At 37.0% G+C, this 26,256-nt stretch overlaps 1 protein-coding gene across 1 annotated transcript; it reads right to left on the reverse strand.

The window, feature by feature from the left end:
• Positions 1 to 1,977: 1,977 nt before the first annotated feature.
• On the reverse strand, positions 1,978 to 25,846 carry LOC135638880 (uncharacterized). Its single transcript, XM_065152399.1, has 23 exons — positions 25,673 to 25,846; positions 24,974 to 25,308; positions 23,970 to 24,073; positions 22,985 to 23,053; positions 21,530 to 21,590; positions 20,237 to 20,376; positions 19,242 to 19,431; positions 18,439 to 18,500; positions 13,774 to 13,862; positions 11,820 to 11,892; positions 11,677 to 11,736; positions 9,849 to 9,995; positions 9,710 to 9,748; positions 9,506 to 9,543; positions 8,644 to 8,730; positions 7,132 to 7,294; positions 6,324 to 6,401; positions 6,104 to 6,240; positions 4,241 to 4,317; positions 3,321 to 3,390; positions 3,118 to 3,183; positions 2,403 to 2,519; positions 1,978 to 2,302 (listed from the first exon to the last, which is right to left on the reverse strand). The coding sequence occupies exons 1-23, from the start codon at positions 25,730 to 25,732 to the stop codon at positions 2,270 to 2,272; spliced, it is 2,295 nt and encodes a 764-aa protein (XP_065008471.1). The 5' UTR covers positions 25,733 to 25,846; the 3' UTR covers positions 1,978 to 2,269.
• Between the last annotated feature and the right edge of the window lie 410 nt (positions 25,847 to 26,256).

Raw genomic sequence — 26,256 nt, forward strand, 5'->3', positions numbered from 1 at the left:
GAACACTATCAAGTAACACGCACCATTTGTGAGATTGATAAAACGAAAATTCGACTCGTATAAAATGAAACCTGCTATGGCGGGAGGTATAAGAAAAAAATATGCTTGAGTCGGGAAACCCAACCCTTCGATTTGGTCAAGATATGTGACTGCATAATATCATCATAGATAGAAGAAGAATAATGATATTTTCAGTTGACAGCGTGTTCTTTATATCTCTTACCGGCAATCGTAACCATTGTTTTTTTTTTTTTTTTCTCTTACCACTGTCAGTCCATGGACATGAAATCCATGGATACAAACACACACACACACACACTTCACCTGGGGACCAATCTACTATTTATCGACAATGACTAAATGTATATAGTTTTGGTCACTTGATTTTGAACCACAGTAAAGTTGTAAGACCGACCCTTCACATGTGTCGGTCACCACCAGTTGCTGCTATGAAACAGGGCGGTTGTTGGCCTATGCCATTTGATATATCAAATGATGTTGTTGTACATCATATAATAATAATAATAATACCATGTCACTCCGAAGGTTGGTTGGTTGGTTTAATTAATGATTGTGATTTATTATTGGTATTGTTAGAAATGCGTAGGAATCAAAGACTGCATATTATTTGGTAAGGGAGAATGGGGGGTTGGGGTTGGGGTTGAACAGCAAGCATCATGCGAGGAGGAAGAGCAGGAGATGGGCACCGGTGAGGAACGACGGAACAGCGCACGCGCAGAGCAGTCTCCTGCGACGGAGGTCTCGCCGCACCGTCATCATTCGGTGAATGACACCACAAGAAGAAGAAGAAACAAAAGGGAATACGACAAGAAGAATGATGGAGAGAGAGAGAGAGAGTCGAAGAGGATGGAGAAAAGCTCAAAGCTCAAAGCTCAAAGCTCCCACCTCCTGCCGTTTGAATCGGCCGCAGCGACGCGCCTCAGCTCTAAGAGGAGGCCGGCCGAGATTGACCGGTCGCTCGCGATCCGACGACGTAGGACATTGACCTCGACGTGCACGATCTGGAATAGGATGACACCACGGTGTGCGTACGACACGGCCCTGTGGGTGATAAAAGGAGCCCAAAAAAATAAAAAACGGTCTAAGATACGATGACCGTCTCGGTGGGCTTACCGCGCACCGAATGGGGGATAAAAGGCCCAAAAAAAATTTAAAACCTTCCGAAATCTTTCAAACTTATACTTCTTATTCTCACGCACGGTGACTGGAACCAGCAGTTCTCGAACGATCAACAGTAGATACGCTGACCACATGTTATCTTACCGCACACGGAATGGGCGATAAAGGGCCCCAAAAAAATTAAAAAGGTACGAAATCGTCCAAGCATTGCGTTCTTACTCTCACTAGCGGTGACCAGAACCAGGAGTTGTCGAATGATGAGCCGTAGATACGCTGACCACATGTGACCTTACCGCCCATGGAACGGGCGATAAAGGGCCCCAAAAAAATAAAAAAGGTACGAAATCGTCCAAGCTTTGGGTTCTTACTCTCACGGACGGTGACCAGAACCAATAGTTCTTCAGTGAATTATAAAGAGACACGGTGACCCGATGTGAGCTTACCGCACACGGGATGGGCGATGAAGGGCCCCAAAAAAATTTAAAACGGTCCAAAATCGTCCAAACTTTCAGTTCTTAGAATCACTGATGGTGAGCAGAAGCAGGCGTTCTTGAACGAAGAATAAAGAGGCATGATGAGGTGACAAAAGTGGCCCAAAATATTTAAAACGGCTCTGAGAAGGCCAGAGTCAACGCCCCCATTCTCAACTACGGCATTCAGAACCCGCAGTCGTACTCAAATCCAAGGTTTAGATTTGCTGCGACGGGACATTTCTCATCCGTTTAAATCCAAGGTTTAGATTTGCGATTCAATGATCGATACATTCTTCACCAGAAAATGGTTGCGGATCGATACGTTTTGAGTATCGGTCACTCGAGCTCCTACGGGGAAGCGAGATGACATACAATGACTCTTTATGACATTACCCCAAAAGAAATATTAGAACTCACATTTTAGTTGTCTGCACAACAGATTCAGCACAAAAAAATAAAAAACTAAATAAGATAAATGTTATACCCCCCCCCCAATCAAAGAGGGCTCCCTCTCTCTAATCCCCACCTTCAATATGAAATAAAACACAAGACTTCCTTTAAAAATAAAAACCCGGTGGTACATGAATGCCAAATATGTCAACTGTTCAAATCGAAAATTGGATGAGAAACCACTTGCCGCTTTTTCCTACTGAGTCTCAGATGCACCCAACGGTACCAAACTTAACAACCTGAGGAGTGCCAGTTAAGACTTTCACTTGCAGAGAGATGTAATTGATGAGTGGCTATTTGCTAACAACAGCACCAGACTTAACAATTGTTGTTGATTACCAGCTCAATGTCGGCTCCTACTTCTGCTATCTTTGATTCCTTCGACCCTTTTGCATCTTTGGCTATGTTGACTACATCAAAGTCGATTGCAATCGACTTCACAACGCCCTTTAGCATCTAAAGCACAAGTCAAGGTGAATCTCAAAAATATATTAACACTGAAACGAGAAAAACTACTTTGCTCAACAAAAAATTAAATTCATCAAGTGGAAACAATTATTCTCCAACAATGGGAATATTGCAGATCAAGATATTGTAAGTGTAAAGGATTGGGAGCATAGAGAGGCTACGTTTAAAAAGGACGAGGGTTCTGATGACAAGAACTTCAAAAGCCAAGGGTTCAGAATTGGAACTTCAAAAGCTTTTGCTATTAAATGTTTCATTCTCACTGTAGATAGTCAGTCATACAGGGGAGATGACCAAATCCTCAAAGAGAGGCAAAATTCTGAGCAAAACATGGAGATCAATTTGTCAAGTCATTGGACACTCCCCTGATCACCTACCCGCCCCACACCAAAAAGAGAGAATGTATTTGTCGACAACACCAAAGAAATTAGAAATTAATATTCATGCCCAAAGGCCAGCCTCAAATGACTACCCCAGCATGTACCCTGCACATAAACATGAGGCAACCAGATATGCTAACAGTAAGATAAATATTAAAATCCCAAGTCCGAAGGGATACAAACAACACAACTTAACTCCCAAAGGATACAAGTGTGCCAACAGCAACAAGTGCTCGAAATCTTCCATCTACATCTTGGTTTCCATCTTCCGCAATCTGGGATACATAACAAGAAAGAATTAACCAGCACAAACTAACAGAAATGGTTGCAGCATGTAGGGCTTCTAGTGCCTATACACAAGCCCATGAGAAAACATCATGTTTACTCATTCAAACAAGCATCAAAATCATACTTCGAGAGCAGCAGAGAGAACTTGAGCTTGGCCTTCTTTGTCCTTTGCTTCAATCAAAAGCACAGCATAACTGAAAAATGGATCAGAAAGAAAAGATTAAATGCCACCTAATGAATGAAGGTATTCTTTTGAAGAATTATGTTCAACTGTAGATTCCAAGAAAAGGATGTATACAATCAGTAGTAAAAGAAAATAGTCTAAAACAATTCAAATGCAGCTCAAAAGGTCCAATGCTGCCAATGAATGTTTTTGAGTCATAGAGTATCTCCATTCACTAGATGATTTTGGCAGCTACAATAAGAATTAGCTCGAAAAGAAATATTTCCAACTAGTTACATGTGATGTAAAAGAACAAATAATAATTGAGAGAAACAGGAATGCATGAAAATAAAATTATTTATTGTAAATAGATAAATGCAAGATATTGAAAATGACTAGGAAATTTACTGCTGAAAACGTATACGATGCCACTATTGACTTATTTGATATAGCAACTTCTTATATTCCATTGTTACAACTTAAGATGTGAGTGCAGGATAAAATTCATCTTGTTCATAACTGCTAAGAAGAATTTGCTCCAACATTCAGATCTCCAGGCCTGTAAAAGTGCAAAATTTTAAAAGATCATAACACCTCGAACTTTGGACATTTAAAAGATTGCCACGTGTGGTCTTAAATTTCCCGTTTAAATACACAAGCTTTATTGCTGACTTCAAAATCAACATTACAAAGGCAAAGACAAATGGAGATATTAATAATGTGTAATTGAGAATTATTTTACTTATCCAACCTGCTATAATCTCAGAGTGCACTTTGAAACAAGAATGATGTTTGACTTATTTCAAATAAAGTTTTCAAACATGTGTAAAAAATAATAAAATACAGAAACTATCCATAGAGGTGCAAAATCCAAGACTTACTTCAATATCAATGTGGCATAACAAAGATGTGCATTCTTGTTAAAGAATGACCTGCAACTTGATAAGGTGTCCAGAACCTGAAAGCATACAGAGTCAATACACCATTAAAAGTTTAAAACTATTGCCGAACAGGATGAAAGAACCATTTTTATAAGCTATAAAAACGTCACTCAGAGAAACACTCTTATTTCAGATATGTTATGTATCCTTAACTCTGAAATTTCATATTAGTAGCATATCAATATATGGAAGATCATATCACATGAAAATTTAGAAGGTTGAATGATGCCATGCTGGCGATCAAGGCACCATCGTTAAAAATGGAAAGCTCCTGGGAATGGCAAGCAGCAATAGCTGCTACTGCTACTGCAACAGTTTGTCCAGTGGCTGATTCTGCTGTGAGTGGTGATTATACAGCATATATTGCTTACATTAATGAAGTTTGCGGACAGAATGACAATTTAGTGAAAGTTTATTATCTACATTGTAATGACAAACAATTATGTCGCAACCCCTATGGCGCATAGAGCTCAGAACATCTGTAAACTTGGTCCCTTCTGCCAATACATGCTTAGACAATCTACAGTACAATCTTCAGTACATGTTACCCTTGTATTGTATAGCCAAAATTGGGCAACTACAACGGCTAAAATAAAATTTCCACATTTGATCAAGCTAGAATGTAACTCTTACATGCTGCAGAAATTTAAGTTACATAGAGAAGGCCATTACTCTTTTCTGATCTCTACCAGTGAATAAACTATAACCACGCTTACAACTTTCACTTACTCGCAAATCAGAATATGCAACTTGTTGTAGTATCTTGGCATCAATGATCTAATTTCAATTTCGGATAATATCACTTTCCATTAATTTTGGCTATTCTGGTTATATCCTTGCTATGCATAAGATTAGCTGAATCAATGGTTTATAGCACAAAACAAGCGTTTTCACAATATGTATTTAAATTTCTTAGGTCAAGGATTAAATTTTCAAAACATCTGATGCTGACACAAGTGGCAGGGAGGAGGTTCTTGATTTAATAGACATGTATATTGTTGCAATACCTCAAGGAGGATGTTGTATCATTGTCTCATCTGTTGCATTGGCCATCTCATCAGAGGGCCGGTGAGATCTACAGTTTTCTAGTTTTAAGTTGCTCTGACAAAGTTTTTGAACGTTACTTCACTTTTCCTTTTCCTTTTTTTCAATTTGCAGCTGTGTCGACACAAAACCAACAGTGCTGACAAACTTAGAAGCGCTGCCTTTTTTGAAGCAAATATAGGCAAGGTCTATAAAATCTTATTTCATCAAGATTCAAGACAAGGCAGGTGAAATTTAAAATGGCAAGGAGAAGACAAAAAAACACTTGGTTAAATATAACATGGCTCTAAATTATGGTGTTTCCTGCACAGTGATAAATGATAGATGCATCTCCACAAACTAGAAACTGGGGTGGGACTAGATTTTTATGTAAAATTAAACCGCTTGAGCTTTTACCGGATTAATATTTGAAATCTGATGCTGAGCAACTGTTATTCTCAAATTACAGCAATCAACGATGAACATATTCCTGCCTGCCAGCATTCAATTAATGATACAAGAAAAGATTACAGCAAAAGAGAACACTAAAGTGGTAGCAGAATTCATTACCACTGTTTGCAACATAGACCATGAAGAATCTATGTAACCAAACAAAGATAGAAACCAAAGCTTCCAATCTTGGTAAAGCAAAATAAAAGACCAGAATACTTCTACATGAGTAATCAGCATGAGAAATCTTCACTCAAATGCAACAACAAACCAATTTAAGCTTAAAAAAAAACAATTTAAGACCAAGATAGTGAAGCAAGATGGTAATACCTCACTGTAGTGAGATTGTAACCAATTTGAAAAGCATGAATGCTTGAAGAGGTTTGTAATTGCTCGAACAATTGTTAAAAGATTTGCCGTCTGTGGAGGAGCCGTCGTAGCTTTAACTAATATCTCCATTAGTACATCTGTGATTGCTTCATAGCTATGTTCAGAACAATTTATATTCACATGAAAAAAAATGCAGAAAAGCAATATCACAAGACAGTACCATTCCCACTTTCCATGTGCTTGTGAAGCAAACTAGCTCCATCTGGATGCAAGACAATCATCCGCAAAATATCTATTACTGCAAGGCAAAAGCAACATATTATGTATGAGAGACTAAGAAGCATGGAGATAGACACGGGCACGGGACACGGACACGGACACGGCAACACATCATTTTAAAAAAATTTAGGATACGGACACGGCAAGGACACAATTATATTATATTATATTATATTATATTATATTATATTATATTATATTATATTATATTATATTAACATGAGTTTAATAACATTTATATTTAAATTTTGTGGACTTGAACAAATAAATATCACCACACAAATTTAAATAATTAAAATCATCTAAATCTAATTATATTTCTGGTTGAATTTTCATATTAATATAGGCCTTGTATGTGTTTTATATGTGTTTTCGTAAAAGTAAAATAAAAATTATATTGTGCAAAAAAGTCAAGCACCCCCCTTCAATTTATGAAGCATGATGATACAATACAAGTGTGCTACTGTGCGACAAGCAGAATACTAAAATAACTATTTTCTAGAAATGCCTTGGCATGTCCAGCAGTGTAAGATGCATGTACTGCAGAATGAAGTATGTTCTAGACGCAAGGTAGACTGCACTAAGGATGGACGATGCATATGACAAAAGTTATGTCAGAAATGTACAAGTTACTCGATAAAGTAATGGAAGCATGCAAGAAATATTAACAATGCCCTATTAGCATAAATCCATATAGACAAATGCACATGAAGAAAAGACCAAATGAAAATTGAATGCAAGAGGATTACCAGGAAATAACATTGGAATTGGCCATGACTTCAACAATTTCAACAATAATAGAATATCAACATCTGCAAAGGAACTGCAATGATAGTGTGATGTATCTTTTAAAACTTTCACAATAGCTGCCAGCCTTGACAACTCAAGCTCCGAGAGAGACAGTGATTTCTCCTAAAAGAATGAGGTGAATATAAACTAGTGAGAAGATATACGAAAAGACACAAAAGAAAATAGCAGACAACAATTCTTCACATTTATAGAATAAAGTGTAATCAAACATGAGTTTTTAAATACCGGTTCAGTAACCAAACGGACTAGCATGCAAATGGTATGGTGGACAATTCACCAAACTATTCTACTCATCATCATTGAATAAAATAAAATAAATAAAAATTAACGGTATATGCTAAATTTCAGTAATGGTGCTTGGTCGGACTGATAAATACGATCAACATGTACCAGTCCAACTGGTATTCAAAATCTTAAATATATATAAGCCTAACAATTGGGTAGAATAGAAAAAAGCACTTCGCACACAACTGTGACAACATAAGAAATGAATTTTACCAGTGGCGCATTTAAGGTTATATATTGTAAAGTATATGGCACTTGGATGTCGATTAATCTTTGCCTCCCAGTGACAGCAATAATGACAGGTATGAAAAAAAAAAGGTGTTTCACAGCACAATGGTAGGATATTGATTACATCCTTTTACTCGGCATACACAGAAATCTTATTATTAGATAACGGACAATAAAACAACTGAAAAGAGACAGGAATTAAAATGGGGAATCACACACGTGTGTATGTATATCAGAAGCACAGGATCCATACCACAAACAAAATAATGTAATGTATATAAGATATGAAGTTAATGATTGTGAAAATCTTAGTAGCTCCCAACTATCTGGGGTTGCTACACAGATCCTTTTGTCTACTAAGCCTTATTATTAGGAGAAATATTAACTAATTACTAGAAACACCTTGTTCAATTATTTACTTTTATCAATTTTACAAGTTAAAGCATGCAGTGTCAAAGAGCACACAATTGATAACATCACAAAAGCCCAATCTGATGCCCCCTGCTTGGACTAATAATAACAAAGCAGATCGTATATTTAATAAACTGATTTCCTGCCCAATCTATATAAATTTGAACAAAGCGATGTCGCCCTGCCTCAGAATGTTTTTCAACTACAATTAGTTCCCCATTACACATGAAATCTTCTACATTGCATACCACCAGTACCATGTTGATCAATAGAAACTAAAGAAAAGGATTATTCAAGTGGAAAGAGTCAAAGCCATGTTCAGTAGGTATATAACTGATCAAGTTATCTATAACAAAAGAAAATAAGATTACATTATCAACATCTGAAAAATACAGAGATTCCATCAACCTCTTTAATTATGAAGGCAGCAGAGTGGATGTTTAACATGATCACGAGGTGCATCCAATGTTTCTACTGGCATTCATATCTATTTACAAAGATCATCAACTTAAAAGCAGATATATTACCACATCAGTCGCAAGCGCTGAATTGAATTCTGTGATCTTCTTTAGAATTCCGTCCAACTGTGCAGAATCAAAGAAAAGCATTCCTACCTAGAAAAGCAAAAAAGAAAATATAGGAGGCAAGAAGAACTGTCTCTTGGAGAGAAAAATAATTAATGCTGCCAAACAATCAGTCAGTTGCTATACACATCCACACACAACACATCCATGAACAAGATCCAAGGATAAATGACTTCAAAATTTTGACAAGTACTAAAAAACCATAAACATTATGGACCCTTAAGTTGAATTAGCTTATAAAGATTTAAAACTACATCCATCAAGAACTATCCAAAATTATTAAATAAACAATGGCTTCATGGAAAATAATCTTTGCTAATTTGGTAACCTAAGATAGATCTAGCTGGCAGATTAAAAGAATACCGAATAAATAAACATGAATTCAATTTTGTTCATAAAATCATGTCAGAAACCACTATGGACACCCATCATTTAGAAAATGATGACACAAGTCTTCAGAAGCAACCCTTACAAATCAGTTGCATAAACACTTTGAGACGATGGGTAAAAAAAACTCTGAAATGTTAACATCATATGATACACGATAAAAAAAAACCAATTTCCATTTAATATGGAATTGCTATCCATTTGACTGCTTCTTAAGATTATGTATATGCATTGAGCAATTTGATAAAATTAAGCATATAGAAGCAGCAAAAGCTTGGACATATCAGAAAATATGTGATCTTCACAGATGCTTGAATCAAGAAAGTAGACAGTGAAATTTTCAACATATGTTAACCCACTTCAATTACAACATTTTTATTGCCAATTAAAACAAGAGGGAAAGGAAAAGAAGAGATACCTTTGGAATATGCTTGAAAGATGGTGTCGTTCCAACGCCTACAATGATGCAAATAGTGAAAAAGATGACAAAAAAAATGGCTCATACTAATGACCAGCAGAAATCTTGAGTAGCAATTTGTTTATTATGCTTCAATCAAAAAAGGAACCGACAGTTCAGTTAGTTAACATAAACCATAAGTACACATTAAACAAGAGCACAAACCTTGTGAAATGGATGGTTCTCCAGGTACATATGCATTTGCTGAATGAGAAACAAACATTAAATGAATCATGAGGAGCAAATAATTATACCAATATCCTAAAAGACAAAATCAACATGACAAAAAAGAGCCTGTTCTTACACCCAGTATACGGATCCCGAAAAGATGGGTCAAAAGAAAAGTCTCTTTGCCCAGAGTTTTGAAGTATAAAATCAACAATTTGTTGGCGATATGAAAGAGGCAGACTTTCTTGGAGAAGCCACTTGTCAGCAACTGTGTAAGGGTTATCTGGAAACAGCATACTTTTTTAATAATAAGCAAGCTTTCAAGCAAAGCACAAACAGTAAATTTGTATAGTAATAAAAACATATTGTGATAGCTTAAGGAAAGATCATATCTAAAAACGAAAGCATGAACCTACATGTAAATATAAACTCATACATAAAAGTGTCTTCATTGAAAATATATCATGTCCAAATTCCAATGGCAATATCAATGCAACTAGTTTAGTAAAAAAAAGGATTGTAACAACAATGAGATGGTGTTCCAGTTGATGGCAGCAATATTAAAGTAAAAGTAGATGGTAATGACAAACTTCTCATCAAAAGGTGATTCTTAAGACCTTAAATGCAATCATAGAATGTCAAAAAATAACCTTGTATTATAGACTAACCAACAAGCTCAAACTGTTTTCAGTCTTATACTATTCGATTTTGTAAGGAATGGCCTTTTTGGCTACTCTCCTTGAGGACCACTCAGATTGAGAAATATTAGTGATGAAAGGTACTAAATGTCTAAGTTTATATCGTAAATAAAAAAACAGACAAGCATACACATAGTTAGAAAAAAAACATGGGTGAAAGAGATATGAAACTGAAACACACCATCCATCACTGTCTGATCTAGTTGTCATCTTCTTTTTGCACATACTCCTCAAACCCAAAATTGTGATCATTCTCATCTTTATACCATGTCCCCATTCTTCTTCCATCCTGGAGAATACCCCAAGCTGTCTCTTGCCTTCTAGTTGTGGTGTAAAGGCATAGAGTAAAGGATCGAGATTGAGGAATATAACTATTAGATTTAAGTATTTAGATATTTCTTGAATAATTTTTCATAGTAAACTTCAGATACCTTCATAACTGTTGATAGAAAAACCTTGGAGTATTTTTAATCATCCAATCATGCACTAAGATCTGATATCATGATTAGAACTTCTCTTTGTTGACCAATTCATTGGGATATATATTGAATTTTTTTTATTTTTAGCACATGTTTCTGATGTTTAAAGAAAGTTCCCGGAAAAATTTATATTTGGATTTATCAGTTCAACTGTTTCTTAGATTAGCAACCAAATCTAGGTGTTTACTGAATTTCCATGAGACATGTCCTGGTAAGATAATTTCTCACATGCTTTCAATCAGTAAACAGTAACCACATCTGAGTGAACACGCAAGAATCTTAAAACTCTTGCCTTGCATGTCGGTCAACTAACATTGTTTATCTATGGATGCTAGAATTATGCAGAAAAAAGTTATTTGATATAAATAGACATCTTTTTTACTTAACAAGTGAGTATAGAGTGTTTTTCACTATTTATAAACCCACAAAATCGATGCTATCTAATAACAAAAAGGATAGAACAGATTTTTATAATTTGAATTGACATATACCTTATGTTATTGGTTCTGATAATGATTATTTTCAGTTATTGTTTCTTTATGCCACATTCCATATTATCAGTCTTTTGGAAAGAGAAACTATATGTGTCTGATAATGATTATAAGCAATACCATGATTCACTGTAAGGTTTTTATCTTCTTTATACATCAATGGTGAAGACAGTACACAAACATTAAAAATGATGCTACAACAGCACGATACAGATTTTAACATAAATGAATATAAAAGGTTGATGCATCAAAACGAGTATGATCTTATAATTTAAGGATTTGAAAAGAGTGATCACCTGTTCTATTGTATGGTAATTTACGAATTGGCTCACCATCCCCAATATCGACATCAAAGACTAAAACCCAAAAAGGAAAGGAAAACTCCATCAGAGGCATATACATATATGGGAAAGTTCAATGCACAAGGCTTGTTGCATACCATAATCATAATGTGTACCATCAAGAACCTGATTAGATACGCCCTCTCCAGGTCCATCAACGATTTCACCGATCTGATCATTTAGTAGGTAAAAGCACCAATAAGAAAACTTCATTATGATCATACCAAGATGACAAACATAATCCAAAGAAACACAAGACCAAAATGATCATACCAAGATGACAAACATAATCAATTTTTAGAAAGAAAAAACTAAAAATATCTAAAATCAACCAGTATAAGTGATAAATGTCAAAAAACAGATCAGCCTTTTTTAATGGATGCTCAAGGCAGTGATTTAAAAAGGCGCTCAAGCAAGGCAAAGCGAGGCCCGAGCACGTCGTTTAAGGGCCAGGCGACACACCAATGAGGCACTTGGCGCTTCGGGCAAGCGCCCGGTTGATATAAGGCGACCGAACAAGACTTTTAAGTTTGGTTCGGTTAAATTTGTGTTAGTTGGTTCGATTGAACCAACTAACGCACGCAGTTATGTCAAAACCTGCACTCGACCCCGACTCCAACCCTATGCTTTCTCCCTCTACGTCCACCGCCGACGATTCCTCCCTCTGCGTTCGCCGCCGACGATTTCTCCCGCTGCCTCCACCGCCGACAATTTCTCCTGCTGCCTCCGAGTCTTCCTCTGTCGTCGACCGAGTCTACTCAGCTTCCGCTGCTGTCCACTGTCTACCACTCCTTCTGTCCACTGCTTGCTGTTGTCCATGACGCGACTCCGCTGCCTCCTGCTGTCCGCGATTCCGCTGCCGCTGTTGCTGCTGTTTGCTGCCTCCTGCTATCCGTGACTCTGCTACCGCTGTTGCTGTCCGCTGCCGCGATTGTTGTCCGCTGACTTCTCACCGTGACTTCTCACTATCGGTTTCTACTCTTCCCTTCTAACTGCTGTTAACAGTAAATAACTGTTAACAGTAGATTATTAATTACTATACAAAATAATCTTTATTTATTAGATTAATAATATTATATATATATTATATTTTAATATTTTAGAGTGTCTCGCTTCGCTCAAGCGAGCGCCTAACGCCTCAAGCGTTTTGGGACCTTGGCACCTAGCGCTTTTAAAATCACTGGCTCAAGGTCATCAAACTAACACGAGCTCAAAGTTTAACATCTCCATGACTCTTTTAAAGAGCAAAAGCAGTTGGTGTAGTTCTCATGGCCCCACTTAAGATGTTTCATTGATGCACATGTAGATGTATAACCATTGTAAACTATCAAGTGTTTTCCTTCTTTCTCTTTCCTAAATTTTCATTTCTAGTCACAGCTTTAGCAAAACTTGTACCACCTGACAATCATGTTAGATCACATCTAACATGACAAGTACCTTAACAACTTGATTCCTTGGTTTAAAGTTTTAATGGCTCAGATCAGCAGTATCTAAACCAAATCTGAAACTAGAAACTTGATGCAACAGAAACTTCATTTGTACGACATTGATCTTCCTGACTCAGTCTTGCTCATATTACTTGAAGAGAAAGTAAAATAAAATATCCAAAGTTAGATGACAAATTAGGGATTTAACTTCTCCATAAGAGAGATCATTTTGGTGATCGATAAACTGATAAAGAACTAAGAAGCTTTGCCAAGGCTTTTATAAAAATAAGAACCTTATCTTCAAGACCAGACATAAAAAAAAGATTAAAGCACAATAGCATTTCCATATAAGTTTAAAGTTTAAATTAAAGACAAGAAACTCCAAAGTTTAGAAAGGCTCTGTGATTTACAGCATAGCAATCTCTTTGTTAGAACTTTAAATAAAACAGAGCAAAATCTGGAGAAGCATTGAGTATTACTTCCTACTTAACATTGCTAAAGACCATTGTATGAGCTTAAAAATTTGCATAACAACAAACTCCTTTGCAAACAAAAGCAAGCACATAAAAATGACTCAACAAGTTCTCTCTAAGAACATATACAAAATCTATTTATAAACATATACCTTGTCCCACTTATACTCCTTTGAATTCCAAGAATAAGCAACACCATTATCACCTTCTCTGATAACTTTTGTCTGCCCGTCCTTTGTGCCTATTTACCACCAAAAAGGAGCACTCAATTAGAAAAAAATATATACACCAAACTAATGAAGTGACTGCACAAGTCAAATAATCAAGAAACAGTATTGAATTACATGTTCCTGCATGCCACAAAAAAAAACCCTTAATATGAGATATAAAAAATGATGACATATCCAGCATATAGTCTGTGACATACAGAGTTTATATTTGTCACACACACACACTTAAACTCTCCATCAGCAATAAAGCAGTGGGTAAATTGTTACATGACACATCTCACTTAATCTATTTATTTATGAATCAGTCTATTAGTTGGTAAAGAAACATACTTGAGTTTTTTCCACTTATAACACCTGTCCACTGCCAATTGCTCAAGGATTGAAATTTCGTACCATACAGGAGTTTCGAGATTCACTCGGTATGGTACGGTACGGTACTGTATACCGAGCGGTATATTTCAGAATACTACTTAGTGTGTGTGTGGGGGGCGATTGCCTCGTCACCCTTTGTGGCACGTGGGGAGAAGAAACCTCGCGGGCAGAAAAACGAGGGCAACGTCGCCTCTTTTTACTCTTTTATATATATAAGGCGACATCATCTTTTTTCTGCCCGCACGGAGAGGTGGGGCGAAGAAACCGTTTCCTTCTCCCCACATAAAAAAGGGCGACGAGGCGATGTCGTCGCCGCCTCGTTGTTTCTTCTGCCTGCGTGGGGAGAAGAAACGCCGCCTCAACGACGCTCGATTTCTTCACCCCGTGACGTTGCCGAGGATTCTTCTCCCCACGCGGATGAGGAGAAGTCGCCGACGACGCCGAGGATTATTGCATATCAGTAGTCTTATACATTATATGGAAATACCTCAATACTTGGATCCATACTTCCTAAAAGGTTTTTTATCAATTGGACAGTTAAATTGCTGCCTTTGCTCATTGTTACCCATAAACAAGTCCAAATGACTTGCTAATCCACTCAAGAGTTTAGTGCGCTGACCTGTAAGTGATTAACCCTTTCAGCATTAAGTTCCTTAGTTTTAGCTTACCAGAAGTCTCTCTCTCAGTTATGATTTTTCCAGGCTGCAATACATTAGATGAATGTGCCTCGTCGCCTCAGACGAGGAGGGAGAGCGGCATCGAATCTCCAGGTTATCCTCTTCTTTCTTCTCCCTCAACTAATACCACCGGCCCAGTAGTGGGTGGTAACGGGGCGAAAACAGCCTCAATCGACGGTACCGCCCGATACATGCGGTATTATTCGAAATTAAAAACCTTGTGATTACCATTCGCATTGCTTGGTTATCGTTCCTACTTTGACTCTTTTTGACTTAGAAAAAGGCTACTGTTGATGTTAGAGCAGACCAAGGTGTGATATGCAAAAGAATGCAATTGCATGCAAGTTAAAGCTGATAGAATAACAAAAAAGGCCACTGACATCAGATACATATCCCTCCTCGCTGGTGAGCTCTATCAAGTAAAATATCACTTGTAAAACTAAGACCGATCAAATCCCTTGTTTTGTTTATTAAGAAGTCTTCTCAGAGACTTGTCTTGTCGATGATTGTAGCTACTCCATTAGTGATAAATAGAGTCTCAAATCTATCTAGCAATTCCGAAAACAAAAGAAATAAATCAATGATGACGTATTGATCCTCATGTAGAAGAGAGAAAACCATAAAATCATAAGAAAATGAACAGTGAAAGGACTGCCAATCCCATTTTCTTCATGATTTTCCTTGTCATGACATGCCAATGCCAATGACTAGCAATAGGTGTCGATCACCTATTGACAAACACAAAGGGCAATTGTTCATGCTACAGCACATGTAACATCATGTCAATGCCGATCGGGTGATTATGTAGATATGAGCCAAATGCAATGTGAGACAGATTGTGGTTACTCCACCTTCACATCATGACACTCTTGGCACAAGAAGGCTAAAAAAATGCCCAACTACCCCAAGTTGTTAAGGAATCAACCGGACTCATCTGGAAAAGGCTAAAGCCAATAAACCCAATCCAAGATCGCCAAGGCCCAAACAGAACAGGCCAAGTCCATCCCTCAAATGATAATAACAATTAAGATTAGTTTAAGCCAAGTCCAAACAGTCCTCACTAATTTTATTTAATACCATCGACTGCCAACAAGTTAGGTCGATCACAATGAGTTCCAATCTTTCTAATAGGTTCCTGCAAGTCCCATCTAGTTCATCGGTAACTGCTGTCACCAGTTTTGGGCTGAATCTTGGACCAATTATAACCAGCATATTTTGATCAATCTTACGTCAGTTCCAAAATTTCCCAATCTAGCATCCTCTAGGGGTCTCATTGCCAAATTCTAAATTTGGTTCTGATTCCAATCTCAGTGGTGTAAACTCAGTAGCATTGTAGCAAAATAAGTATATATCAATAATCCATGATGACATTGTCAACCAAATTATAGGTTTGACGCTACTCACATTTACTTCATGAGATTAATATCTAAAATCTAACAAGTCTAGAAGTGATTTTCTAATACTGCTACTAACTAGTTTCAGAAATAGAGCAGATCGTTGACAAGGGTGATTCTTGTAAGAAAGCGCTGGGGGTTGGCAGCTTATTTGTCTCATTACATTCCTGATGGGATACAACTCTACTATTATGCCTTTTGCCAATTTGACAAAACAAAACCTCTCATGGAGGAACAAGAGAGAGAAAGAAAAACTATCTAACTATACTTAATAAATAATCACATGAAATATTAATATTCTCAAGGGCTTGCAACCACTCATATAAACAGCCTACTAATTATAAGAAGTCCTGTATGTAAACTTTTTCCTTTTTGGTGATTTTGTTACTCCCAATAATCCTACTCTATAAGAAGTGTATTTCGGAATCTTAAGAAACTTACCCTTTCTAAGTGCAATGTATATATTAATTCAAGGTTCAAAAAATTAACACAATTGGTCTATGCTGGTCAGTTTTTACTAGTTGAGGTCATAACCAGTACACGGACATGGAGTAATTGCCCATCCAACTTAGAATAGTGTTCATTCCCAGTAGACTTACCAGATCGAGCAGTCTAATCAAGATATGTCCAATTCATAGTGTATCGAACAATAGGCTTACTACCCGGAACTAGGATTTTTTGAATTTTTTATTTGGGTCCTCTCCCCTTTTCTTCTATCAATATTTTTCTATCTCCTCTCTCTCACTCAGCTTCCACAAACCCCCTAACCCCACATGGCTTGGCTGCCGCCATAGTAGCCTTCTCTGCTGCCATCACCACTAACATATCTGCCTCCTCCACCACTACCTATTCCTTGCATCGCCATACCTCTGCCTCCTGCTCCTTGCTTCACCTTATTGCTGCCACCACCTTCTCGCCCTCTCCCTCTTTCTCCTTGGTATGGGGGTAACAATCGGCACGAACCAATACCAAGGGTCAATACATTAATCCATATTGATACCATTGCAGTCCATCGGCACACCGGACCTTGGTCTGAAAACTTGCATGTTACCTTCATCAAGTAATAATTCCTTAATTGGTTTTGTCTCAACTTGCTTAATATAAAACCATATATATTACAACTTCATTACCATAAAAATGGGGTATCTCTAAACACCAAGAAAAGAAACATGTTGTAGACTGACCGCATTGTCACGGACTTAACTGGAATTGCTTAAGTCGTGAGGCAACCTTGCGGCAATGTCACAGACTTAGCTGGAATTGCTTAAGTCGTGAGACAACCTTGCGACAATGTCACGAACTTAGCTGGGATTGCCTAAGTCATGAGGCGCCCATGCGACATATGTGTCCGCAAAGGGTCAGCCTAGTTGCAACCTCATACAGGTCCCAAAGGACCTATAAAACAGAAAGTTGATTAGTTCAAAAACGAGCGACGGACAAGTCCCAACGTCTCGCGAAGAGAGAAATTTAGCGAGCACCTTGAGTGCAAAAGAGAAAACAAAGAAAGGAGAAAACAAAGACTTTAGAAGGAAGAACGAACAGTTACAAGTCCACAAACAACTGTTCACCGGGTGCCGGCCGCGAATGCAAATTCCCGTCAAGTTAACGTGCGAATTTGTGAAGATTGTTCAACGCCCGACACTACCCCAAAGCCCCATCCCCCTTAGTGCCACTCGGGGGGTTCCAAGGTGTTGAGATAGCTGACGTTTCGCGTGCAGCAACGGTCTGCACAAAACAGGTCGTGGCAAGCGAAAACGGAGTCATTTTGGGGCAGTTTTGCCCGACGCAATGAGCGATCACATTGTAGCGCTGCAACCTGTTCGAACTTAAATTTTTACAAGGAAAAACACACAAAACCAAGGCAAAACATGCTGTCAAACATCTATACAAGTTTGCAAGAGTGACGAACGGTTCGTTGGACGAAGTTGTTGCGAGTGTGTGACGACCGTTTGTGACAGCATAACAAATATTAGTAGAGTTATACTATGATTTATAATTTACTAAATGTCCAGAGAATAAATTCAAGTACAATAAGAACTGAGATAATATTTCATGAATATGAAGCAAACAGAAGCATAATGGTATGGAATACATTGTGATGAGATTGTTCATATATAAAGGTTATTATGTTAATGATACTAGACCTGGAACTTGCAAAGCCTCCAAACCAGGAAGATCCATCAAATTATAACCACCAACTTTCTTCCTGAAACAGGTTTTGCAAAAGAATAAAAAAAAATTGTAGATGAGTAGTAGTTAACCAATATAACCGTAGAATATAATGCTGCAATCAAGTTTAAAATCATGGTCAAACATCAATTTCAATGACCATCATACAGGCACAAAATTAATATGCTGGATCAAGGTTCAACGTACCATGACGTACCGCTCGGTATGGGCAGTATATATTATGTATCGGTACATCGGTATATACCATACCGGTCAGTAAATCGGTATGGACCGGTAAGGCGAACCATGTGCTAGATGATAATTGACCTATAGTGCCTGATATTATCAGTTAATTTAAAAATTAAAATGAACAGTAATATATTAGTACCAAACCAAACACTTCAGTATCAGTACTTGGTTAGACCGATAGATACTGATCAACACGTATCAGTCCAACTGATAATAAAACCATGACGTCAATTTGCAGCCCATATATTATTATCTTCATTATGAGTCACCTAGCCTACACAACCATTCAGCCAAAAAATTTCAACTGATCCCACTAAACAAGTACACCTATGACCTATCGTTACTGATTAATGGTTAAAGAAAAAAGTTCAGTCAGTCTTCCAAAAATAATATCACAAACTTAAAAACTACAGAAGGCAAATATGTCAAACTCTCATAGAACAATGGGAAAAGACAGTTTTCAACTTTTCTTTAATAATCTTCACAATCAGTCTATTGACAAGTTTGAATTGGAGAACAGATAAAATACCTGCTTGTTTTATATTGAGAAATTTCCAATCCAAAAGCTTCAAGCTCCAGTGGGTCACAAATGCTATCACTACGTAATGTCCATATTCTCACAGTTCCATCAGAACATGCTGTGACAATATCTCCATTTTTCAAGAATTTGACATCCCAAACACATCCTGGGTGTTCAATGCTTTGTATACACGTCCCATCTGCTTAGCATAAGAATTTCCCATCAATATAATTCTAAACCACATCAAGAAAATTTGATGAAATATGATTAATTTAGAGTATAACCACAAGAACAAGAATATACAACTGTACAGTCAAATCCTGAGTGAATACAGATTTTGTTTCTATTGTTTACCAACAATGTGTTGACTACTAACCATTTTTTATATAGAAACCACAATAACAATAGACTCAATTAACACTGAGAATGAAAAGAAATATATTTCACTGGCCTTATAATAAACAATAAGAAAAGAGAGCAAAAAAGTAATAGCGATAATAGTGTTTTTGTCACACCTGCACTAAACGAGCATCGTCCTTAAAAAGTACAAATGAAACTATGACAACCTTCAGCTAAAGCTGAACATAGTGCTTATGCATAATAGACTACAACCACTGTTTTGTGGCTTTCGCAGATGAGACCTAGTATTAATGGTTGACAATGTGGTTGGACTAGGAGAAGACAGTACATGAACTAGAAATATACTTGAAAGGCAAAATGGATTTGGAAAAGATAACTCATGATCACATAGTTTCACTGCCATGGCTCACCTATTCAAATTTCAATCTCTTAGGCTCAATATTAGTTATGTGCAAACAAAAAGTTAGAACTAAACATGATCACAGCACAAAAAGACAAGGTTTTCATCAAGACAATATGCCATGGATTTGCATAATTCATATTCTAGATATTTTGAAAGATAAATATCTCCCAATATAGGGCCACCAAAACAAAATAGCTTCTTAATTATGTCAAAATGTATGCATAAATCCAAGAGAAATCACCTCTCCATATCTTGAGGAAACAGTCTTCACTTCCACTAGCAACAATTCCAGACGAATGGGCATCAACGGAATATACCAGAGAAGTATGACCGATCATCTCCATCAAAATTTGACCAGTCAAAGCCCATAACTTGATGGTGCTGCCACTCGATCGAAAAATTAAATTGAGCAACAAGAGAAGTTTAGGAATTAAAAATTAATTACCAAAGAAATGCATTGTCCGATTGAAAGCAAACATTGAGGGAAGATTAGAAAGAATAAATTCAAAGCATAAAATCATAAACAGTCACTATCCATCATAATAGAAACGCATCGGCAACTTGAACAATCTAATGTGAACAAGAAATAAATTAATTTCGATAATAGTATACGACTTATAATTATGATTAACTGGTGAATAACTGGGACCTAGCCACGTAATATGGCAATAACCTAGAAGATGGTACTAGATGGTCAAACTGTCATCACCATTTATTTACTTCAACCATCCTCAAACCCCTACAAGCTTATGGGTCCAGTATTGGCACTTCATCATTGCTTCCATATTGTTATGAAGAGTAAATCCAATTCAAATTAAAACCCATGTTCGAAGTTTATGCATTGACCAACTTTCTAGATCAGCATTGCAGTTCACATCCCTCAATTGTCAAGAAAGCAATGCACATAGCATAGGAAACGCACCCTACCTTCAAAAAATAGATCAAGCATGAAATAAGTAGTATTTGAATGCATAGTCCCTGCTTCCTATATGCTGCCACCAATGATCCATTAGTAATACACTTGCAAAAGCCTGCATAGATGTCTACTTAAGGTCATATAGTGGTCATACACTTGCAAGAATGCACATTGTGCATGCATTCAAGAAATTATATTCGCTGATCAACACAGATCTATAACGGAGGACTATTTCATTTCACAATTACTAAATGTACAAATTCCTTATTCTAAAATTTAAATAAAAATAGATTTGACTAAATCATCTGCTTTGACTAAAATACAGACAAGCATGTATACTATGTCAATGAAGATGAAAAGTATGAGAGAAAAACATAAACTACATAAGTTTCCCATCAAGTTTGTATCAACAAAATTTTAAAATCAGAAATATAATAGCTTTCTGCTTCATGCAGCACGCACAGAACTAGTGCCCAGAAGATATAATTATGAACCTATACCTCTCATTATCAATCATTCAAGCAGTTAAAAAGGCCCATAATAGGATTAGGAGCATTTGTAATAAGAAAGAAATAAGAAAATCACTTGCCCTTGACAAATATGCCAAGACTGACTCACCCATCATGTGATGCAGAAAGGATCCCATATCCAGGCATCAAAGCTAGACCACGAACAGTATCTGTGAGGGCCTTACGAACATTAGCTATAGTTTATGGAAATAAGTACAAATTGAATGCCAGCCACACGCATACAGAAGAAAGAGATTCTTGTTCGAAAAAAAAAAAGAGAACGGAAAGTGGCCAAATGGAATGCCTCCCAGTAAAGCAACAACAAAATTTAGCTAAATGTTGTCCTACTCCTAACAATGGTCGTGTGACCCACAATGGTAGTCAGTTGATGTTGCACCTCTAAAAATGCAAGAGAAATATTATCACACTCAGAAAAGTTTTTAGAGACTCGACACTATAACATGACAAAGCAAGTTTGTAAAGACTGTCATAAATGAGATAAACAAAATAGCTAAAGAGATGTTGCACCGAAGTCTGTAAAACACCCTGAGACCAAAATCGAAAAATCAAAATTCAATTTACTTCCCTGAAAGGTAAGATGAAGCTATAAATTAAACAAAATTAAGTACATAAGTCGACCAGTCCATTTTTGTAAGAGATTGACCATCTTAATGGTATCTGTACACCACATTCATGTTCAACATATATTTGCTTCAACAAGTTTATCTCCAGTTCTCAATGGATTGTTAATACATATTTGCATAAACCTTGCTCGGTAGAGCATTTCAAATTCTCCAACAGACTCGACTGCAAATAAAAGCAGTTAAATCCAAATGTGGGAATCACTCATGTAACCCATCTGATGGCATGGGAGCATGTTTTTAAAAAGCAAACCTCACTAGACTATTAAATATTAATCATATGACGAACATGATCTGGCGAATGAAACATCCTCCTCAAAAAAATAATTGGGTGAAGTTGGATGGATATCATTTGAGCTAGAAGATGAAATGACACCGAAGGATCACCGATATTATATCTTTCTTCACTATACCAACTCATGTGACTCTCTTGGTTCATTTATGTTGAAGCTGCAGATAGGAAGCAATGTCACAGAAGAACACTGTGAAACTTGACAAAGAAATATCAATATGATTGCTTGTATTAAGAAAATTAGACACCAAAGAAACTATTTACCTTTGGACCTGAGAAATACATTGTGAGAACAGAAAACCAGCCCCCTTAAACAAATAAAATATATACTTACAGTACAAAAGATTATTTACAAGTACTACATAAAAAATTGTTGTCATAATTAAAATACTCATTGATGCTTTGAAAATTTCAAATCAGCATTGGCATAAAAAAGGGGTCATGAAGAAAATGACACAGAATAAGCATGAATAATAATTATAAGAATTATGCATGAAAAATAGAGGAAGATACCATAAAAAGCAATTTCAAGCCCAAGTATTTATCACACTCGAAAACACCTCAAAGAACAACTGTGGACATTTCATAAGTTAGCTTACTCATAATAAAACAAAAAAATACTATAACCAACCTGCATGACCCACAAAAGTATGCAAACAAGTCCGTCCTCTCCAAAGTTTAAGGGTTGAATCACTGGAACCTACACAAACAATTAAATCTATGTCAACATCTTTTTAGCAACAAAATATTATGCACACTCGCTTATGGGCTTATAACATCAGTACGACATTAATGTGATGTGAATGAGAGCACAACTTGAATCAATAATCAACCAAATGTTTGACCATTCATTTAGAAATCAAAACAGGTGGCGATGACATGCCCAATTATCGTTTAATTTTCATTGTCCTTCCATTCCAATGGGATGCTTCTCTGTCCAATGAAGTTCCAATCAATCATTTGCTTTTCATATTCTGGACTTGTAGGGAACCTTGACATCCTTCAGTTTTAGTGCATTAATATATAAAGGGTGATTGAATAGAAAATAATCGAAATTCACAAATTATAAGGCCCAATAAAATTTTTGAAACATAAGCCTCTGTGTGACTACAGCTGAGATGTTTGGTAATAACTGAGGTATTGTTCGCTGATGCAATTCAAAAAACTTTGCTAGGAGATCTTGCATGTATTCATTACGTACATCATCATCTAAAACTATTTCTTTTAGGTTTCTTCCTACACCAAGAATTACTGCATGGAGATTATTATACAAGCACACCAAGTTCTTCTCCAAACATATTCTAATTATCAAACTCTGCTATTGACACCGACCATGAAACGTATATTTTAATATACGGTCTGCTGGACCTTCGACAAGCATGTAAACCTTCCAATTAAAGGGCCCAAATGAACATAAATTGCAGGCTTTCACTTATGATATGATAATATAAATTTATTATGAATCAAATAAATTCTGCAAATAATGAATTTTATTTGGTATTGAATAAATTAAGCATATGACTAAATACTTGTGCTTTCAGATCACAAAAGAGTCAAATTCACAATTACCAGATCTAACAGCTCTAACCAACTCATAACATCATTGAAGGCATTACCAGTAATGAATTCACCAGTGGAAAGCTTCAAAACTGCTTGAACAGCCACCTTGTGAGCTTCCCAAAACTCAACGGCATGGCCTTTTCTCCACCTCCGTATTGTACTGCAACACAAGTGCCAATTGGATAATGCAAACGCAACAAGAATTAGAAAAAGCGTCACCAAAATAAAGTGAAACCAAAAATAGTCTTATTTATTTAAGGAACATTCTGACTACTATTGACAATAACCAATTACATTTTATAATATATATTTGTTACACATCACACGATAACTTTTTAACTGCTCATGAAGACAACACAGATATTCAGGGTGTACTTACATATTATAATAAAAAAGGTGACAATTTTTAGCAAGAAGAGCCTACAAGTCAGGACTAAGCAAAGTAAAACAATCAAAAAATAACATAAATTATAATAGTCACATAAGGACGCGATAGCGACAAATTTTCTCCTACCAAATATTTTGGTGCCTAGAGATGGGTTTGAGAAGAGGTTTATGAACCAATTAAATTGTGTCCTAGTTGGCTCCCGTTGCAATTGAATAGCACTTGCATGCAAATTCTGTTACTGAAACCCATCTTGCACTGCCACAAAAACCAATTAGCACTGGACATAAATTTCGCAACCAATTACCCAATTTTCGCAATGTGATGACCAACAGGCTGCAAAAGTAAGGTTCCTCTTGATTTTAAATTATGTTTCGGTCCATCAACAAGGTTCACCTTTAAGCATTTCAAAGTAAGCGTAAAGGTCAATCACCCTACTCTGGCCTCATTGTCTAAACCACACATCAACAACATACTCCTAAAAAGTATTAAAATTTCAAGGTTCTGTCAAAAGAACCTATTATTACATTAAAGTTGTCTTCACGCTGTAGAAATGATTGCAAAACCTTCTATGATGATCAAAGAGGAGCAAAATACTAAAAAAGGCATCAGCAGTGATAACTAAAATTAAAGACTCATAAGACTAGGCTATGACTAAAGATCGGAGAATTATACCAATCGATGGATGATGAGATTATGTCCCCGTTGTCGTCCACAGCGAGCCCAGTGACCTGAAACTGATGTCCGGTCATCTTTTCCGTGATCTCTCCCCTAGCCAAGTCCCAGAGTAGCACGAGCGTATCCAACCCGCCTGACACGATTCCACCCTCAGGGAACTGACCCCCGGGAGGAATCCACGCCAGTGGGCCCACGAAGCTGGTATGCCCAGCCAGGGTCTTCGACAGCACATAACCATGCTTCTTCTCTGGGTCCGGCACCCAGAACCTCACCGTCTTGTCCCTGGACGAGGTCGCAATCCCGGAATCCCCACAGACACAAATCCGACGGACCTAAGAACATCGTCACGAGGAGCAAACCAAGAATCTTGAGACGAAGAATCAAATACCGGTTCTTGAAACGAAAACTAGGGCAGAACATTGGGATGAAGAATCAAACTACGGTTCTCGAAACGAAAACTAGGGTAGAATCTGGAGATGGCGAATCAAACTTCGGTTCTTGAGGCGAAAGCTAGGGTGGAATCTTGAGATGGCGAATTAAATTATGGTTCTGGAGGGGACAAGCAGGGTTTCTGAGCGCAGCATCACATGAGATGATTCCGGTCGAAGAAGAAAAGATGGTCGAGAGGGACGCAACAAGGGAACGAGAGAGAATCACGCGAGAGAAGAGGAGTGAGGGGGGAGGGAGGGCACTTACGTCGTCTTCATGAGCCCGGAGAACGCAGTTAAGGCGGTACTCGCCATCCTCGAGAGTCATTTTGGGGGTTGAATGACTCGGTGGGAAAGAGGAGGGAGAAGGCCGAAGGACGATGATGACTCCGAGGAAAGGGAAGAATCGAAGACTCTTCTTCTACTGTTAGTTTGGGGCGGCCCTTATAGTGCATTCCCTTCACCTGGGCTCGATATTTATCGTGACTTCGTTATCAAATTTTAAATGAAAAATATACATAATTAATGCACAATTATGTTTCCAAATTAATATTAGATTAGCTATAATAACACAAGCCTGATGAGCTAATTAGTCTATCAACTTCGTTTGGTCTAATCCACTGACCAAAATGTTTAAACTGAAATTAATAATAGTACACTCATCAGACTTTTATAAATCAATCTTAGTCTTGCCCACTTTCGAAACTAATCAGGGACGTTACATTAACAATCGTCAATATATATAAACATTCCATATTTCTGAATACTAAGACAAAAATTTTCACCTAATTACATCAATACTAAGACACAATATGCAAATCCTACTTTCCGTTAGACAGGAGCAACATTTTA

Source organism: Musa acuminata, chromosome BXJ3-5 (genome assembly GCF_036884655.1).
Source record: "Musa acuminata AAA Group cultivar baxijiao chromosome BXJ3-5, Cavendish_Baxijiao_AAA, whole genome shotgun sequence".
NCBI lineage: Eukaryota > Viridiplantae > Streptophyta > Magnoliopsida > Zingiberales > Musaceae > Musa > Musa acuminata.

Coding starts and splice junctions, on each gene's coding strand:
- LOC135638880 (XM_065152399.1), bottom strand. CDS start 25,732: ATGACTCTCGAGGATGGCGAGTACCGCCTTAACTGCGTTCTCCGGGCT. Junction 11,737..11,819: donor TGGTACACATTATGATTATG/GTATGCAACAAG, acceptor TTTGGGTTTTAG/TCTTTGATGTCGATATTGGG. Junction 8,731..9,505: donor CTTTCAAGCATATTCCAAAG/GTATCTCTTCTT, acceptor TTGCTTTTCTAG/GTAGGAATGCTTTTCTTTGA.